Here is a 20,960-nt window from a genome sequence, read left to right on the forward strand (position 1 = left end):
CAAAATCTTCAAAATGGATCACAGAAAATGGAGAAAGTCACGAATGACCCAAAAAGATACTAAATCCAATTCAATAATTCTGACTATCCCAGATAAGGAAAAAATCTGTAAAAATTTATTGGACCAAAGAAGTAAATGGAAAAAATCTGAGCTTTCAGTTCAATGATTTTAACAGTATTGAACAGAAAGGAAAAAAACTATACAACAGAAAGGAAAAACTATACAACAAAAAAACAGAACATTAGGCAATAGAAGTTGCAGAAATTTTCGAAAATAATCATGGATGATAACACTAAATGGACAAAGGTAGATAGATCACAAAATGACACAACAACAAAACGTGCTAAACTTAAAAAGAAAAATTTTCACTCTTTTATAATCTTTACATGCGGAGTAGGGTAGCTATTTTCTTTGCTTATAACAACCACATTTTACTTTTAGGATACCATGTAGGTATTTTGATTAAGTTAATAACCTTTTTTCAACAAATTTACACTTTGAAATATATTCTGTAAACATACCGATGTTTGTAAGATAAGGTTAACAAGCGTTGTGTGAAAATACTGACACAATTATTCATAATATATGTTATTCTTTTTTGTAAAAGACGGTTCGCTGAAACAAAAATAAATCTTAATTTTAAGTTTTGTAGCTACTCTCGTGCAGAGAGATGGCTTCATAATTGCATCATTTATTGTAATTTGAATTATATTAATGTTGTGACGTGACGTGACGTCTGACATTTGTAATTAATTAAAGGAAATACGGAAAAAGACAATTCCGTTATAACCTAAAATATTGATTGAATATGTAAGAGGAAAATTGGAAATAAAATGGGTTTTAATATTAAAGGGAATTGCGTGGGGTACCAATAAAATTTCCAATGGAATAAGGCAAAACAACAAATCGAGCTGAGTTCTGTTAGAACTACGAAAAAGGTTGATGAAAAATACGAATTGTAGGAAACGGGCTATTTGCAAAACAAACACAATTAGTATTAAGCATTTTTTCCGTTATTAAAGTCAATTATTAAAAAAATTAAAACAGATTAGCGGAACCCGTGATTTGGAGGTATGAAGCAACCGGGTTGCTGTTTTACAACATTTTAATTATTATCCACGTACGGGTGGGCGTCGATTTGCATAATTCCCAGTAAATTACAGCTTGCGTACTCAAATTCTTTTTAAACAGCATAATCGAGTTCTAAATATTTAATTAAATATCCAGAGATCTAATTATGGTTATTTTTGTTTGTATAGTTCCCTATCGCAATTAGTTCCAACCATCCATTAACGGATTTAAACACGGCTACCACGTTACAAAAATTAGACAGAAAATCTGAATAATTCCGGACCGTTTGAAAAATATGCTAATATATTCGACAGGTATAGCTATAATCTTATTATAAGTGCTGTCGCTGTATTTTAATGCGTTCAGACATGAATGGGCTTGAAGAGCGTTGAGCAAGCCGAGAGTAAAATTGTGCAAGAATTCGCCGTATATGGCAACAGATGAATGAACTAGAAGGGTGACAGAACGGGTGCGGAGATTTGTGAATGGCTTACGTAACGCAATGACATCGAAGTCCGGAGCGCCCGGAGCGCTAGAATCTCGATCCGCCATCGAGGACACGTGCTTGATGGAGCGCTTCCTGTACGATTCCTCAACACGAAAATTTTCATCGGCATAAATTTTCATTACTCATTCGAAATCTGGCTTCTAAACGAGCAATTAGCCGCTAATTACGTCACTTGAAGTGGCGCGGTTTCAGAAGTTTATACGATTAAATAAGGCAAATGTGAAGTAACGACCTTAATAAATATAAACCTACGCGTTGATTTTTCGCTCGTTTTTAACGTTGTTTTCGTTGAGGAATGAGTGTTAATTTATTGGATTATTATTGGTGGATTAGAATTGAGGAACATGGATGCAATTGCGACTGCCATGCCTGCTGTTTATTACCTTGGATTAACGTCAGCGGCTATTTTAATTATCCGTGGATTAGCTCTAAAGCAATAATGAAGAGATCTGTTCGAAAAAATGCATCCATAAAACCTGTTGATTGAATTATAAGGCGATTGCCAATGGTGCCTGCCGTCTTCAGGGTCGCAAAAATAACAGCCGACAGACGACAACCTCACCATTTCGAAAGACGATTCGCCAACATCACGTTTGCCACATTAGTAAACAAAAATTTCGTGTTTCGAGATCATTGCCGTGTCCGAAGCGCTGATCAGTGATTGTTAAGACAGACTTGAAGATACACAGAATTTGACAAAATATTTGCCAGATTGATGAATAATACTGGGAAATTCACGAAAAATAAAAGACTATTTACTCAAGAATAAAAAAAAATTCACTAACAAAGTAAATATGCGTATAATGTGCCATCAAAATGTTCCCTCGTCATCACAGGTTCTCACGTTTTAAAACTAATTTAAACGAGAATCTCATATAACAAATATTGAATTCAATAGAAAGGACATTTAAATCAATAATAAAAACACTCCATCACTAAAAATTAGGAAATTAAATAAGCTGGTACCTGGTAGATCAACCTGGTGAAATATTATAATTGCAACTCATCCTTAAGTAATTAATTGTAAATGAGAGCAAGATTTCTTTAAGATAACTGATGTTAGTGCATTATTAAAAAACTTGAATTAATCAATCTCGTGAGGATAATTTTGTGTCACGAGCTGAAGGCGAGTGACGTAATTCCGCGTGAGTAATAGCCAGCAAGAAGAATACTACGACTATAAAGAAAAATTGATAAATAAGTTTCATTATTACACGAACAATTTTACAATTATTACTTTGTATATTTGATACCATATAGTATTAAAATTTGCGATTGGACTTCATAAACTTGCTATGATATTTGTTGCGAGTTTTGAAATTATTATGCAACCGGCCGTGGGTAATGAACCCTGTAATCTAATAAAAAAACACTTTAATATGTAATTACATACAATATTATACAATAGGAGTACAAAAAGAATATTTCAATTCCGCATAGCACTTTAGAGAAAAATAATAATCTAACTAACATATGATTGTCAATACCAATATAATTTGAGATCTGTTACGTTGTTAAGCTCTCTCTCGGGCAGGTCCTGCAGGATTCGACAGAAAGAAATATATTCTGACAAAAGTTAAAAAAAAAACAGATATGTATGAAAACATCGTCTCATCATTTAAGTCTTTGGTTATAGAATTTTATTCTTTGTCCACCAGTTTAGTCATATACGTAGTAAATACCCATCATGCAGATTTATATGACATTTGCTTTTCGACTAAAAGGATTTTTCTTTGATGTAAAAACCAAGTTGAAAGTTTTAAGAAAGAATTTTGTCAGCAAACCACTTCTACTTTAAATTTGTGTCATTTGACATCTGCAGCTTCGTTAAACGATGTAAAAATACCTCGGTCTTATTTTTAACAGAAAAAAAATTAATCGTACGTTAGTGTAAATGTAACATATTTATCTTCTCTTAGTGAGCAGTTGACAGTAATTACCCTAGTCATAAATATGCAGAGTGATGATAAAGTAACGCACAAAATTCAACATTGCAAGTATTTTATTAGAAGCAGAAGATAATCCCCATCTCTACCTGACAAATTGCATTGAAGAACAATCCGGGTCACTTGACGTCACATTGTCAAAAAAAAACCCTTATAAATACAATCACTTGATTCATTGGCTAAATGAGAACGATCCAGATAAAAATTTGGAACTTTTGAGAAGGATTAGTGCAGCGATGTAATGAAAATCCAAGTATTTGTCAAATTCTATTTTCTAACGAAGAAACTTTTTAGGTAAATGGTACCGTGAATCGTCATAATTCATAATCGTCTCTATTGATTACTAGAACATCCATATTTTTTACAAATAATTTTTCCAAATCCAAAGCGGGGGCACATTGACTGGCTTCCTCGATCACCAGATTTGACACCAGTGATTTTTCTCCTGTGTCTTTATTTGCGTCTTGGACAGGGTCAGTTAGAATTTGAACATTTACTGTAAGCAGTTTATTAACAATTTCAAATAAAAGGAATATCTTTTACATATTGGACCAAACTTAGGCAAATTGAAAGAAAAATTAATTAGGTTCTTATTTTAAGACTTTTCATAATATCAAACTGCTTCTTCGTGATATTTTAAAATACTTATCAAAAAAAATTCTTTTACATTATGCAATTTAAAGTTTTGTACATTACTTTATTACCACTCATATTAAAAAAAAATAGAATTTACAGGAAAAATCTTAACAATTCAGTCTTTTGTAATTATGCATTGAGATGTAAAAGAAAAATGTTAAAGAATGCGTCGAAGATGATTTACCGGAAGTCCATGGTTATCTTAGTTTCTTAACTGATCAACCAAAAATTTCTAAGAATTTATTGGCGGTATTAATTATGATGTTGTTCAGTTAATATAATAACATATTAAAAACGTTGCAAACATTCTATTTCAGCAAAAGAATGTTCGGTTTAAATTCATTTTCTTGGCAACCACAATAAAAAAAATCTTCCAGTGTACAAAACATTACACATGTTACTTTGTGGTATTTTATATCATTCCGGTGTAAGAACGCAGTTCAAGATTTTTGATGAGATAGGAATTTTTCTAATTTGAACCAATTTGTCTCATGTGCTTATTGGTAGTTTAAATTGAATTTCATCTTAGAAATGCCATGCATTCAACCCTTGTAATTTTTATTAATACAGAGGATTCGCAATCTCTCAGAAAATTCTACTAAATATTTATTTTATTTTATCTCTTTCTGCAACGGAAGAGACTGGTCTAATAACTATGATTGTACATCAGGAAAATAAACATAAAAAAATAAGTAAATAAAATATAGAAAATACTATAAAAAAAATAGAAATCGAACAACTTAGTTAATTATAATGGTCGGATCGTATAGATCAAAAAGACATTATTTTTGGAAACGTTTCAACAGAACTCTTAAGAATCTCTTTTTTTAATAGGATATTAGAAACATTATTTTTCACGATATTTTTAGAGTCACTTTAGAATAACACTGATACTGTAATAGTCAACTTTTTGTACTGTGAAGCAGGATAAAAAACGCAAATAGTATGTACAGATGAATTTTCTGGTGCTGAGCCCTGATTTTATGGTTGTTGCGTTTAGTCGGTTTGCTTCACATATTTTCAACGATTCGATCATGTTTCATAACGTAGTGTGTTCCATTTTTTGTGTAATAAAATAAAATTTATGACCTGGAAGCGCATTCGTAGATAAATGTTGAGCTATGATTCAACGATCTCAAGATGCTCAGCCGTTGCAATAATTAATCACTGATATCGGCAGGAGGGAGGCAAAAAATCATAATTATACCGCAATGATTAATACTTGAAAACATTTAAAGAAAAAACCTCTTGAACAACACAAGAAAAAGCAAAACCGGCAAGTCCCGCATTATCTAACGATCTCCACCATTTTGATCAAACAATTAACGGTCAAAAAACTAGTCTTGAAAATTCAGGTGTGTACGAATCACAAGCCATCAATGAATGTAAGCGAACGAAAAAAATCCTCATGAATACGTTTGCTCGCGTGCTGTACCCATAAAAAATGCAAAATTCTGGTTTGGGTTTGGCTCGAGATAGCGATTAAGTTGGCAAAATCGCCACAGCGAAGGCCATCTATTTTATTATTTAAATAAAGGAGAAAAAAATTCGACGATGAATGTTTCCGGTCGGTTATGGCAGATACTGAAGTAACAAAAAATTAGAGAGGTATGAATGACATCATTGGAAGAGACCAGACTGACTAGTTCTAAACCGCAGCGTTAAGACACCTATTTTAGACTTGGATTAATTCTGTTGCTAATTTATTGACATGTCTTCGAGTAATTCTGCGAAGAAAAAAAACACAATTGCTTAAAATGGTCATCGTTTGCAGCAATTTGATGACTTATGGTTAAGGTTTCGTAATTGATGCGAAAGGTGAAGGTTTTTCCCCCATTACAATAATTTTATTCGCAAATTAATTACAGAGGAGCAAATATTTGCATAAAAAGTCGACAAGCGTCAACCTACATGCCAGCTTTTGCCAACTTCGATAAAGCTCCAACTTCTTCGTCTCTTTATCAAATGTCAATTAAATTCCGACTCCTTTTTAACATGTAAATCACTTGACATTTAAACATTCAAATAAAGCATAACACAGGGTTGGTTTGGCATCCCACTTTGCACGAGGACGCTAAATCCCGTACACCAATGTTGTTTATCCCTTCATACAAAATTTTAGCGCAGATGTTAAACTCTCGAATAAACACTACATAACGGTGATGTCGATGTAGATAAAAGAATCGGTAATGTCATCGTGGTTCAGATGGTTTTAAATGCACGACTAGGAGAATATGAATAATCAGTTTTTAAAATATTTCAAACGCGTCGTAGGTCTTAGAAATAAAAGTCATGTCTTAAGTTAAATGACAACGCCTCTGACGAAATCGGGTTACGCCATAAATTCGATTTTTCAATCTTACCGAAATAAGATAATAAATAAGCAACTCCCACTTCGAATCTCCAATTAGTGAATTAACCTGAACGGACTAAAATCAAATTAAAAGTTGCATCGCCAAATATGGCGAATCGGAATTAATTCCTTAATTATGTGGTTCCAGAAGTGAAGGAACAGACCCAAAACAACTCTGACTTGATGCCCGTCGGACGTCCAGCGTTTAGTGAATTCTGCTCGTGCCCACATGAACCCATCCTGTAATTTGTGCGATCCATTATCATATTTTTAGGCTTCCGAACTGGCTTAGGATGTATAATTTCAACAGGTGTTCACTGGAGCTGAAAGTATCGTTTAGGGGTATCAGGGGTGAGATTTATTTTTATTTCGACCCACGCACTAACTGACCTTATCTAAAACAGGCTCTCCCCTCAAGCTAGCACTTGTGCCATACTCACTATTTTATTTTTATTCGCCACACCTACAACGAACCCCTCCATGTGTCTTTCCATTCATAAAACCCACTCAACGACCTTATTTCCTAAAACTTTTACTAGATGCCGGAGATTATACATGTTCCTCAATAACGAATTGTTGGTCTTTTGGTTAATTTATTCACTGGTCTCGGTGACGAACAGGTTTCGTTATTCGTGAACTTGGTAATTAGAAATGATCAATGACGGAACCACACACTGCAACTTTTTCAATGGGAACGAGTGCAGATGGAAAGTTGGAAAATTATCGCTTGGCTTGAAGCAACGCAATCAAACGAAATTATCAATTTTAGTTACACTTTCTACGACATAAACATAGTCTGGAAACAACAAAGACCGCTCATTTATCGACCTGTAATTGCGATTTATTACCCGAGAGCTGTTCGTACTGGAGCTTGCAAAAATTCCTGAAAGCTTGCAACTAAGCTCAGCCCTAAATGCTTCTATTTTGGGAGATCGATCGATTTCTTTAAAACCGAAATGTGAACGTGGAAAAGCGCCTGAACCTTGAAGGTTCCCCCTTCCAGAATGAAGAGATATAAATAAAGCACCTGCCTGTACAAACAAAAATGGGAATTTAATCGAATTCCACTTTCGAAAGCAATTTGTGTCGAGATTAAGAACCAACAATCACTTAATTCCTCCATGTAAATCGGCAAGCAGGATTCGGCAGTTTATTGCTCAAGTCGGCCCCTCCAGTGGCGGCTCGTGACGGTAATATTCGAAAATTTGTTGGCTCATGTGTTACGTATCCATTTTGAATCCATCTGCACCGACTCGACGACTTAACGGTTTCTAAAAAAACAAGAAAGCGTCTAGTAAAAGCTGTCGGTAGACTTGACAATAATAGAACGAGGTAAAGTGGTCGTAAAGCTAAATTACTTATTTATCGAGGCGAGATAGGTATTCTGCTGCAATCTGTTCAAGTAGCGATAGTCGCTTTTATTTATTTAAGCGCGAACAGTTACATAACAGTTGTTTTAATGTTTAATTGCGGCAGCGTTCACCGTAATTCACAATTAATTTAATCGACGATAATTTCTGGTTAGCAAAGATCAGGATTGAAAGTATCAGATGGAGCCAGAGAAAAATTTACGGCGCATCAGCGTTATCATCCAATTAGAAGCAAGACATCCGGTCTCGACAAAGCTAATTACAAATTAGGAGCTTTCTCGTGAGGCTTTTGTCTCCGGAGATGAGGGGAAAAATTCTTCGATTAATCGAGCACGTTAAAGCGTGCAGGTTTTACATTCATAATAATAATATCCGTTTTAATATTCGTGTTTTTGTCTGTTTTGGACGTGGGCGAGATCAGGCGCCAGTTACACTGACGTAACTTTCATCAAGTCGGCACGCGCTGACTCTCCTGCGGTCAACAGGTTCAACAATTTCAGGTATTGGAAGGACAGAGGCGGATCCTTTGAGGGAAATTCGGGGCCCGAATCTAGATCCGTAAATCTGTACTCAAATCGGGACCATCAAAAGCTTTTTACATATTTTTCAAAACAGAATTTTAAAAGCCAATTACACATGTTTTTTGTTCACCAAATGCTACATCGGATCCTAATCTGTTTTTCTTGCTTTTTTCTTTTCGTAATGTGTTGCATTTGTTACCAGATGCCTGACATTTCTCAGATGACCTTTATTACAAAGCCCACACAAAATATTTCCTTTGCCCCTAACCTTCTTATTTTCAGTGATACTTTTGTACATGATATTTTCAAAAATAAACTTGTAATGTACAACTTTACCGAGAAGATATAATGTCAAAAGTCGGTTTTCTTTAGAAATCCCCATTCTGTTTCATATCCTAATACGTATCTCTCAAGATTTTTTTGGGGTCTTTTTTTAACTTTAAAATAAAAAAAAGTCAAGTCAACTAGGAACCAAATTATGCGTCTTTTCTTAAATTTAATTTTGTCTCTGTTACGAAGAACTTCAAGAACATTTTCCCGCCGAAGCAGCCGACCATTCTTATGACGGCGTTTATCAAGTTGTATGGAAAACTGTTGAATTATTCAGAGAAAATGGAAGTGTTGAAAGAAAAACCGGTAAGGGAGAATTGAAGGGGAAACAATTGAACACATAATTTCTTCTTGCACCGTTTTGGCTCAAAGCGAATATAAGAAACGTCATAATATATTCGCCAAAATTATACACATGAATTTAGCTGTTAAATTCAATTTATTAAAGAATACACAACCACATTATAGTTATACACCAGAAAGTTGTTTGGAAAATGACAATTACAAATTATATTTTGATCGAACAGTTTTAACTGACATTCATATTAAGTATAACAGACCAGACATTATTGTTTTAAATAAACAACAAAAGCAAGCATATCTTTTAGATATAGCTGTTCCAAATTCACATAATATAACACAGACATATAACACAAAAATTAATAAAGATTTAGAGCTCTCCGTTGCTATGAGAAATCTTTGGTGTTTAGAAAAAAATCAGAGAAAACGGAAATGTTGAAAGAAAAACCGGTAACGGAGAATCAAACAAAAGAACAACCGAGGCAATAGAGGGAAATTCCAAGGATTAATATCATTAGACATGAAAGCATTAAGTTAAGACATACGCTTGTTTAACTGTTTTTGTGGCACTGTGTTTACTCTCGATGGGCTTATAATGCAAGCAAAATTGCTACTAATAAATAGTACATATTTCAAAAAATGACGTAGCATTTACCTATGAAAGTCTCTTAGAGCGTTTAGTAAAATAATGAACGGTTTAACAGGATCTCGTTATAAAGAAAAACGAGGAGATACGTCTTCTTCATTTTAAAATGAACATTTCATCGAAATTATTTCTGTTATAAAAGAACCTTTAACAATATTGAAAGAAAGAAGATTAGCCGTGAAATTCATTTAGCACGTCTGATATTCCTGAGTTGAAGTTTCTGTACAAGAAAGAAACCTTGAGAAATTGTAAACTTTTGTCCAATAGTTTTTTTTTTTTTTAATTTGTTGTGGCCAATGAAACTTGTATTAATCACCTTTTTTCAGAGTCAAAACATCAAATTTCGTTGCACTAAATATGCAATGAAAACATATGATACTAGGTACTTCGAAATCGCAACCACCACAACTGAAAAAGTAGGGCGATAGTTTTTTTTTTGGGGGGGGATTTTCATAATATGTAGTTATTTGTATATCAAGGTCAAAAAGTGCATCTTTTTCGTCCGAGTCCGAGTTTTCTGGCCGAGACGCAGCTGAGGCTTAACAGCCGAGGATAAAAGGCATTTTTTAGGCGACCGCACTAACTACAAAGCAAAAGACATTACTGGGAAAATTGCAAATTTATTTTGTATCTACTTTTTCAAATAGATAAATTTATTAATACATATTAACATTTTTTTTATAGTACATATTTGTTATCAGCTATCCAACAAAACTAGAAACTTACAAAGTTTTTGCAAACAATTACATATTTATATTTACATAATTTACGGTGACAGGACAACAGGTATCCGGGAAAAAATTATTCTAGATCATTTAGGAAAATAAAAATTTTTGTTAGGTAAATAAAAATAGTGTTAGTTTGTACCGAAATTGGTTAAAATTAATAAATACGAGTATTAATGTAATGTATCTACTATATTTTCTTGACGTCATTAGGTTTGCTTAGGAATTTAATAGTTTATGAATTAAAAAAAAATGTAGATATCTAATTAGTAGTGTCGTGAAAAACTTTGCATGGAGCTTGAGAAAAATATTGTAAACATTAAAAGACACTGCTTTATATATTGTTAAATGAATAATTTTCTGCAAAAAATCGGGTGATTTCTAAGGATCAAAGGAATTACAGATCATTAAAGAAAATTTTTAAGTGTTACTGGATTTTGATTAAAATCTCGCAGTTTGCCCTTTAAGATCATTTTACGAGCGGCTGACTTTAAAATTAACTTTCATCAGTTTGAAAAGATTCTCTTCTACGTCAAGTGGGAAAGTATTTACGTAAAGAGGAGTCAGATAAATTTACCAGAGTATTTAATGAAGTTTCGAAATTTTGTCTTCGTTTCTCTCTTCTCTGGAAATGTTAATTACAGTAAAACAAAATGAGAGAACTCTAGTTCTCTCCTGTTCAACGGAAAATCTGAAAGGAAAAATGGCACTAATTATATCCGTGTTTTCAGTTTGAGTGAATCTGTCGGATGTGCGTCCAGCTAAATGATTTTAATTGTTAATCAGAGTTGTTTACAAAATCGCGCTTGTTACAAATATAGTAAACAGTGACGTAACAATTCCTGTTGTTATTATTGGTGTTCACGAAGATACTGCGGTAACAGAAGGGGATAAACCGTGGGCGCTGCCCAACCTCTCACAGCCTTATTCTGCAAATCCTTACGTTTTAATTGATGCTTTTTTCTTCGGATTTCTTTGTTTATTGAGCATTTCCGTAAATGGCGATGCTCAATTTCCGTCGTCGGCTTCCATAATCAGGATAATATCGCGTGTAGCGTTTTCGAATGAGCGATTCACGTGGCGCCGTTTTGCAATCGTGCAATTTACAATGATTTGCACAAATTGCCTTTGTTTGAAAAAAAAAAGAAAAAGTCGCTTTAAAAAAAATCGACGCTTAATGGCGGAGAAAAACGATCACGTATATAGTGTGAGCAATAATTTGTGGATCCTTATATGGCGTTGTGAATCATAATAAATATATCTAGCACACCTTATACACCACAAAGTGCACTATAAAAACTCGCAGGTTCTGATTTTAAATTATAGAGTGGCTGTACATGAAAAGGGTCGGTCTTACCACAACTCATTCATATTATTGAGCTCTCAGCACGTGCTACATAACACTTCAATACTGGAAACAACTGCATATTTTCTGGGGAATGGGCTTGGTTTGATTTAGTAAAACGCCAGTCGGCCAGCTACAAATCTCTGTGGGAACTCGAGGGTTAACTCTTGGTGCCCTTCTTTCATCGGGAGAAAAATCTATTCTGCCGAGATATTTCACTAAACATCTCTATAAATTCTTGTAGCTCGAAGGCGTGACCGGGAAGAACTGGACAGGAAACAGAAAAATTATACACATGAATGTACGTGTGGCCATTAAATTAAACGGTTTGTTGGAAAAACAAACGGTCGTGTGACATCTAGTAATTATTTACTTACCTAGTACTTCATCAAAAATTTAAAGTGCATGAACTCGCAACTTGAATAAATAAAAAGAAAAAGGCTAAAAAAAGTCTATATTCTGTGACTAATTTATAACGCATTAACAGTTAAACCACGTTTTGGAGAAAACCTAAATCCAAAATGCCAGAAGAAATATTACTAATTCATAATTACAATATTTTCCAACATTTTACATTAGATATAATAAACTAAGTACAATAAATCGCTGTAGAGTGATAACGATTAAACAGTCAAGAACAAAAGCAATGCCAACCCACCTATCCTAGGTCATTCTACTTTTTAACATCTGTTGCAGATGTAGTTGCATCCGTTACCTTGAATTACCAATTAATATAAAATTCCCTAGAATTTGAAAATTTAATTTTTTTATTTAAAAATTAAAACAAGGGTGCAAATTCTAAAAAATAACATAAAAAACTCGTTTTATTAAGGCATTGGCGCACTCGTCCCGTAGAAAACTCCCCTACGGGTCGTTTTCTACACCTGGGGCTCGAGTGCCAAATCAACCCTTATAAAACTCGTTCTTTAATATACTATTTTCTCCAACCAAGTAATGGACCCATATCATGAAAGGCATGAAACTCATAGATATAATCTGTTTCAAAATCAAAAATCCACCAACAGTGCATTCTACCTCGAAAATACATCCGACAACGTCGCCGACTTTTGTTTTTAGTGTGTCTGTAACGTCTGTAAGTGTCAGAAAAAACGTGGGGTTATGTGAGAAAACTGTTGGACAGTCGTTTTGGTCGTAGTTCATAGTGTTTTTTTTATTCCCATTTTATTATTTCACTCAAAAAGTATGATATGGTAGCTAAAACCTTTTTGTACATACATAATATGTAATTATTTTGTGTTTCGTAAATAAACTCAACAGTTCAATATCAATTTTTGGCGGGAGGTTGAGCCAACCCAAAAAAATTAAACATTTTCTAGGGATTTCTTTTTTTCTGCCAACATAATTCAACAGGTGGTGGATTTTTGACTTTGAAATAGATTATAGGTAAACTCGGTGCAGGTTGCAAAGACACACTTGTCATTTCCAACAGCATATTTTTCATACTTCTGAACCAAATAAAGGCACAAAGGGACCAGAAAATCATAGTTTGGGTTGAATATTTTCCATATAAGTACAGTTTTAAAGTAATTTCAAATGACTAATGCCATAAAAGCGCTGTTGCAAATGACAAGTGTGTCTTTGCAACCTGTACCGAGTTTACATTTAAAATTTTAAAGCGAACGTTTTAATGAAATATGTGTGTAACCAAACAGACAGTTTTGGCTTTTGTTTTGTTTACATATTTAAATGTTTTCTTCAAATGAACGAAGGGTTGAACTGTTAGTCGCAAATAAACTTTTTTAGGCCAGGATTTAAAGTACTTTTAATCCTAGGAGGTAAAAGTGTTGCCTCAGTAACCCGTAACTTTTTTGTACAATTACAAAAACATCAACTTTAGTGACAAAAAACTGCATAAAAAGTAACCTCTTTTAAGACGGTTGGAGAAAAACATATTTTAGTTCATTTCTCGCTGCTTTTCTGAAGGTATTTATTTACCCGTGGATTTCCAAAAAAAAGTTAGGGTTTGTTAATGGTTGCTAGGTATTTTCTGCATCTCATTTACTTCATTTGTGATAAATACTTTTTTTATTTTAATTTTATGTTATATACATTTGATGCAAACAAGAAAATTTACGCTTCCTAATAAAATTCGACAGTCAGTTGTTTAGCATCACTACCGTCATCTGTTAAGAAGTTGAAGAATCGAATAGTAGAGGTTCTGTTGTAGCTAAACCAATGGAATCAATAGATGTCGCACAAACATCTCTCGTTAGATAATATTGACTTGAATCGTCTTGAATGTTTTTTACGTTCTCTACTTATGGATTTTTTTAATATTTTGTAGTCAATATCAAAGTTTTTGTAGCAAAATAAAAATTTGCTGTTGAGATGCATATTTAAGGGAAATCACTTTCTGAAAGTTAGGTTTTTTTTCGCATTTCGTTTATCTTGCAAGCTAAAAATGATCAAGACCGTTCGAGACAAAGTTTCAGTTTCAATAGAAACAATTTTCGTTTTTGAAATTCTGTAATATTGTGATAAAAAGAAGAGAATAAATTTCATATTTATTTTTTCAAAAAAGCATGAAATTAAAAACTTAAGTAACACGTATTATTTGTTTGAAAAATCAATTAAAAAAAAGTATACAAACAAGATGCTCTAAAAAGGAGTTTTTATAACAAAATTAAAAATTATATTTTACTGTCATCATGATTGACATTCAAAAATTAAACTTTAAGAATTAAAAATTTACTGTAGATACCTAAAAAAAAACGCGTCGTGTCCGAAAGATCGCAATTATATTGTTTTCAAGGTCTGTTATATTTCGGAATGTTTTATTGATAAAATAAAAAAAATTATCAGAATTTATGTTGTTTTCGTAACTTTACAAATGTTTTGTCTTGCAGGAAAAACAATAAGATAAAAATTGAGAAAAAATTGGCTTAGGTTACGGGCTACGGCGAACCGGTCACGTGATTTGACATTTTGACAGTTGACAGGGAGTTAATTTTATCAAAAACGCTTAGTTAAATGTTGTGCTTTTAGTACATTTTTGTGATAAATTTAGTTAGTAATTAACTTTAACAAATACAATGGAAAACTCTCCGTTGAATAAGGTAAAATCCACAGTTTATAGTGATCGATGTAGAACAATGTGGGTCATCGTACTTTATTTATGTTTACATCTTCAGGCTCACCAGCTGGATAGACGAGCGGAGGCTCTTTTAAAACAAAAGAAATTTGACGAAACGATGGAGTGCCATAATAACGCAATGAGATATTTATATGAGGCTTTACAGTTGACAGAAAATCCACGCTCGAAGGAGTCAATTCAGCTCCAAATTGACCACCATCACAAACAGGTTGAGGCTTTGAAAGTTAAAAAAACTCAATATGAAAATCTTCGTCGTTATCATGAATCTCTAAAAAATAGAGTAGTTAATTTTGATTGTATTTGTGAGAATGGTGAGAGCCTTCAACATGAAATTTATCGGACAATGGAAACACATGACTCTCTTATTGATATTTTAATGAAGCGAAATTATGATGAGGATTACCTCAAAAGTTTCACCTGTGATGATGAAAAATCCAGTAGTAGTACTGAAGTAGTTGACACAACAAAAGTTTCTGGGAAGAAGAGACAAGTAGATGATGCAACTTTATTAGAGGAGTTTAGAGGTTTGAGTGAGAGACTACGTGAATTTGTACAATTACTAGTTTTACAACTGGAAGACAAGGATCGCGAAATTAACAGACTAAAGGCAGAAATTTATAAATTAGAATGTGAAAAAAATAAAGGTGGTAATTCAAACTTTGTAGACAATTTTTTAACAAAACAAAATGTTTCAGATGGAGCCAAAAGTGGTAACACTTTAAAAGTGATAACAGACTCTTCAGGTGGAACTTCACCATATGTATTTTCTCCCTGTAGTGAACTAAGTCCTGAAGTGCAGGACATACGAGGTCTTCCAGCATTAGCTCCCTTAGAAATGCCTAACTTTGACTTTTCAAGCTTAATTAAAAACACAAAAAATTTAAATCTCAATGGTACAAACAATTGACGTCATAAAAGGTTTAAAGTCAGGTAAACCTTTAAGCACTCCAACAGCCTTCAAATCAGCAATCACATGGAGAAATCATCAGAACCAACAGTATTCTGTTGACTTCTCTTTTGAGAGCACAATATTAAATTATTACATAGATTTTTTTTATTGTAACGTTACTGTGTTCAAAAGGGAAGTCCATAATAATTATGAAACTGAAAACGTGGAAGCCATTTTTTACATCAAGCAGTTAGATTCGGAATTTCCTTTTTGATACCGAAAATTAGTAAATCGTAATTTTTTTACAGCGCTTTTAACGAAATTTTATTTTAGCTAGATTAGGTGATCTTAAAAGTTACACAACACATTTACCCTTAATGTAAAAAAACTTTTTTTTTTGTAACAGTTACATACAGTACTTCATAAAAAAGATTGATCCAATACCATGGTTGAAAGTGTTCTCTATAAATATGTCTTTATTTTGCACTGATTAGATATTTATCACTTTATTAAAGTACTTTAAGATTTTAAATATTTTCCTTAATTGACCGATGTACACCACTGCTCATAAAAGTATGAACACTTTATATTTTTTTGATTCGTTTCAATTTATGTATTTAATAATGACAGTTTCAGTAATTCTAAGTATTTTATTTATAATTTATGTTTCAATTGTATGTGTAGAAATTTTATTTCATTCTTACAGAGACCTTTAAATGTTAAAATTTGGCTAATTACTAATACATGACGTTGCTGCGCCAAATAGTCCTTGCATAATTTTGAAATATACTTTGCATTACTATCCTTCATGAACTTGAAACTTTTCATTGTTTTTTCTACCCTCACTGCAAGCCTGGAAAAGCAGTAACACTAGGTACATACTTTATTTTAATGTAATGGGAGAGAATTCTTTTGTTCTTCAAACGTCTTACACTAACTTCGACGTTGCTTTCATTGGTGATCAGGATTTTTTATGGTTGTATAATCTAGTTCTTGTGAAATATAACCCACTGCAGTCTCATATTTTTTTGCACGTTGGTGTTGTTTCCGAAAAAAGTGATCGTGTATTTGCTTACTAGCTGATTACATTTCATAATGCGCAACTTTAAAAAAATAACGAGATTGCATGGTTTATTGTTTAATAATTCGCAGTAACAGTTTATCAGGAAAAAGCGAATACTACGTTTCTTTGCAATTTTTAGTTTGGGATTAAGATACTAATGCAGGTATTAGACAGTTTCAGTCAATAAGAATCACATAAGATTTAATCGATTTACATAGTTGTTATAAACTTAGAAAATTGACTATTATGTACTACAATATTATTGTCAAGTATTTTAAAAATCTATATACAAAAGTTATTCAATTGTTCATGCTTTTTTGAGCGAGTGTATTTTTCCTTCCAATTTACCATAAAACTTAAAACAAGACATTTTATGAATTTTTTTTTTGTTTCGCTTCTTTTATTGATGAATAAAAAGATCGCATATTCCTTTTAAAATGCGTCTCTGATGTTATAAGTTTCGATTTACAGTGTTTTCATTATTCTTCATCTTGAGGGGAAAGTGAGAATGGTATTACAAGGAATTTAAAAGTACACAAACGAAAATGGAATTCGTCAGCAATACCAGTTATGCAGACGTTGAAGCAAAATGAATGGGAACTGTGTGATGGTGATTGATTTAGATACAGAAATATTTAAAAAATATATTGATGGATACATCAATTATTAAGCAAACAATAATTCAAATCAACATATTGAAATAAAAATTAAACAATTATTCATTAACTTTGAATAATAATAGTTACATAATACAAGTATTTTAAAATGTGATGGATTCACTACATGTTTACTGACGGTACTTTCACATAACACATACGCTAACGTCGTTTGTTGAGAAGTCAATACGCGAGTAAATCCTTTGGAGAAACAAAATACTAATATACATATATTAAAAAAAAAGCCAATATTTATTCGATAAACGTTTGAAAACATTTTGAGTATGCAATGTGTCAATTGAGGATAAAGCTTGATCTTTGGTGATTATGTACCATCTTAATTAAGCAGACTAGAAATACGGTCTATCACATATAAGTTTAGCAAAATATAGATTCTAATGATGTATAATTACTGTACTTTACTGTAGACTTGTACAATCAAATATCAAGGAGTATACGGAGGAGGAGGGACGTTGTAAGGCGGAGGTGGTGTAGGACTGTTAAACGTATCTAAACCATCATCAAAACCAATCAGACATCGATCGTCCTCCCTGTAATAGCCAACAGGATGATGTGCTACTATCAAATTATAAAATATTCCGACTAAAGCGACGCCGCCAGATGCGGCAAAGAGATAAAATCCATAACCATAGGAAACAGTTGTGTCTACTTTTAGAGACAACTTGGCCAGGGAGTCCTCCAGTAACAATACTATATAATATGATATACTTACAATGGCCATAATCCACAATACTGCAAAATATAAAATGATAAAAATACGACTGTAGAGTGGTGCCGGCCTGAGATATGACATTTGGCGGGGGGTGTGCGTAGACGGAAAACAGTCGGATGAGTCCATAAAATAGGGGTGTTCAACAGGTTAAAAATCAGCTGATTGTTACTGTGACCGCTATTCTCTGCTGTGAGCGGTTTTGCCACGCCATAGATATTCTGTCCGCGCAGATTTCCCCCACCAAATGTCACATCTCAAGCCGGCCTTACTCTAACTTAAAAACCTGTGCATGTTCCAGGTACAGCATATCTTCTTATCATCCTATATAAAATATTTTTTGGACCGATAATGTCAAGAAAAAACCCAGCTAGACTAAATATGATTGCCATGAAGCACAGTAATATTGTTGTTCTCATCATATTTACAATGGTCGAGTTAATAAAATTATAGTCTGGAACAATCTACCTGATTTTATATTGTGACTGGTTTGATTGTTACCTGAGTAATCAACATCTGCCCCTGAATATCCAAACCAAAAAAACTGGCCTAGAGTTAAATTAGGTATGGCGAGATCGCCCGAAATCGTAAACCAAGTCAAGTCCACAAGACTCATACTAATTAGTGTTATTGTTATCATATGGAATGTTGCCGAGACCAAATTGCGGTCATCATCTTTCGGGTGAAGTCTTTGCAATGCTGATGTTAGAAATGACCTTGGCATGGTGTCGAGTTTTAGCTGAAATAATACCGTCAAACGATGATGTCGATATTTTACTCTACGCTAACCTTGCAGTGACGAATAACCTCAAAACATCATTAAAATGCGATTGTTAATCCATTGCGTCAAAAAAATTAACGAAAAACGTAACACTTGTTCGAAAAACTGATGTTGATATTTATTTTGCAAATAAACGTCAAAACTTTAAGGTGACAAACAGGCATGTCGTGAGGATACAAAAATAACTAGAGGAAAATGCGGGAGATTTAAATTACTAAATTCAATAATAATAATTATCGAATTTAGTAATTTAACTTGAGGAATTATTCCTGGAGTTTTATACTCGTAATATGTACACCAATTTCGCTTAACACTTCAATTTTTTACATGTATAAGAAAGTTATTTGTTTTTTATTTTTTTATTAATGTTGTAAGATTTGTTACGTTTAACAAGTTTTTCAAGAAAAATCATTAGCAATAAAGTTGGGAAAATATAGAGACAGACAAAGTGAAAGTTTGGGTGGTCATAAACTTTTGTCGAGGACAGGAAAAATGTAAAAATTGCCCGAAAAAGTGATGAGCAATAACTATATACGATCAATAAAATATAATGGGTGTTTCACACTTCCTTTCCTTAATGAATAGGACATTTCCGTATGGAGTGAAAAAAGATTATTGACCCATAAGATTTGATCGTTTTTACATCATTTGAATTTGGGTCAGAGGTGATTTCTTCTCGTCGATAAAATGAAACCGGATTCGATATCTGCGAAAGATATTCTGCCAAATAAAGTATTTTCTACATGATTTGAAGTTTTTAGATGAGTTCTATTAGCACTTAAACTTTTCATCAAGTTGGGGTATAAAAAGCTTTATTATTTAAATTCGTTAGGACAGAACTTTGCTTTTTCCATTAGCATCGTTGCAACTATATTTTAAGACTGCTACTGTTTTATCGTCTATTAAATGGAAAACTTTTCATTCAGAAGGTGATTTTTAGCACCGCCAGATTTCTCGTCATAATTAACCGTAATGAAATATCGTCACACTTTGCACACTTCATTGGGGAGCTTGACCCTAGAAAATATTATCTCTTTTATTGAAAATTTAAGATAATTTTACAAATCCCAGGCTTAAAAGACTTTTTTTTTTATAAATGTCAGACAAATTAGAAAATCTTTTTCGCACAATTATAAATGCAAAAACTGAACTCAAGCGGAATTCTTCATAGTGATGCATTGTTGATGAATACCTAAACATGAAAAATTATTATAAAAAAAATACATACGTAGGTATTTTTCAGTGAAAATTTGAAAGTAAACATCTAACAAACCACATTCGAAAATTTTTTATTCAGCATTATAGTTCAGATGCTCGTTCAGATATTATAGTTAAAAAAATAAATTTTCTGTGACCTGGTTATAGAACTCGTCATCAGTAACAACATGTTTTTTTTTGTAAGCTCTAGGTATCCAGTTAACAAAACACGAAAACAAAATGAAAATGAAAAATTTTACTTCAAAAATTTTATTTAAGTTTTAATGTAAAAATTTTAATTGAACTGAAATAAAAACAAACAAACATCTAAAGTTAACAATAAAATTTAATGCAAATATTGAAATTGTCCCCCGTCAACCATTTGGCACTCACCGACACTTTGTACACTGCGCTCAATAATGTCAGGGCTTATTTGTTTAATTTCAGCGCGAATTCTCTGCCGTAAATCTTCTAAATTGGTTGGTTTATTAAAATAAATCTTTTATTTTAAATAAACCCATACCAAAAAAAAAAATTACATCAAAAATTAAATTAAATTTTTAAGTAAAATTTGTCGTTTTCTCAAAATTGTATCAATTAGGATCGAAAATACTAAGTCCTTCATCTACCCCCACAAGAAAAAGTAGCACGGAAATTCTCTAGACTCGAGGAACACTCCCCACGTTTCCCCATATGCCAACACAATATCTAAGTATTCACTATTCGAAAATAAACGCGTAATTTTCACAATATTTTAGCTTAAATCACAGAATAAACA

The 20,960-nt window shown here is 32.8% G+C and overlaps 2 protein-coding genes across 2 annotated transcripts; one reads left to right on the forward strand and one right to left on the reverse strand.

Moving 5' to 3' along the window:
• The first annotated feature begins 14,668 nt into the window (after positions 1-14,668).
• On the forward strand, positions 14,669-17,185 carry LOC138134750 (nuclear receptor-binding factor 2). Its single transcript, XM_069053224.1, has 3 exons — positions 14,669-14,828; positions 14,904-15,510; positions 15,562-17,185. Exons 1-3 carry the CDS (start codon positions 14,805-14,807, stop codon positions 15,771-15,773), a joined length of 843 nt encoding a protein of 280 aa, XP_068909325.1. The 5' UTR covers positions 14,669-14,804; the 3' UTR covers positions 15,774-17,185.
• A 263-nt stretch (positions 17,186-17,448) lies between these two features.
• On the reverse strand, positions 17,449-19,154 carry LOC138134751 (transmembrane protein 127-like). Its single transcript, XM_069053225.1, has 4 exons — positions 18,994-19,154; positions 18,706-18,943; positions 18,491-18,658; positions 17,449-18,227 (listed from the first exon to the last, which is right to left on the reverse strand). Exons 2-4 carry the CDS (start codon positions 18,926-18,928, stop codon positions 17,920-17,922), a joined length of 699 nt encoding a protein of 232 aa, XP_068909326.1. The 5' UTR covers positions 18,929-18,943; positions 18,994-19,154; the 3' UTR covers positions 17,449-17,919.
• Positions 19,155-20,960: the final 1,806 nt, after the last annotated feature.

This window comes from Tenebrio molitor, chromosome 7, assembly GCF_963966145.1.
Source record: "Tenebrio molitor chromosome 7, icTenMoli1.1, whole genome shotgun sequence".
In the NCBI taxonomy this organism is placed as follows: Eukaryota; Metazoa; Arthropoda; class Insecta; order Coleoptera; family Tenebrionidae; genus Tenebrio; species Tenebrio molitor.

Coding starts and splice junctions, on each gene's coding strand:
- LOC138134750 (XM_069053224.1), top strand. CDS start 14,805: ATGGAAAACTCTCCGTTGAATAAG. Junction 14,829..14,903: donor AAAACTCTCCGTTGAATAAG/GTAAAATCCACA, acceptor TTACATCTTCAG/GCTCACCAGCTGGATAGACG. Junction 15,511..15,561: donor AGAATGTGAAAAAAATAAAG/GTGGTAATTCAA, acceptor AAAATGTTTCAG/ATGGAGCCAAAAGTGGTAAC.
- LOC138134751 (XM_069053225.1), bottom strand. CDS start 18,928: ATGCCAAGGTCATTTCTAACATCAGCATTGCAAAGACTTCACCCGAAA. Junction 18,659..18,705: donor GGCAGATGTTGATTACTCAG/GTAACAATCAAA, acceptor AGATTGTTCCAG/ACTATAATTTTATTAACTCG. Junction 18,228..18,490: donor TGTACCTGGAACATGCACAG/GTTTTTAAGTTA, acceptor TATATTTTGCAG/TATTGTGGATTATGGCCATT.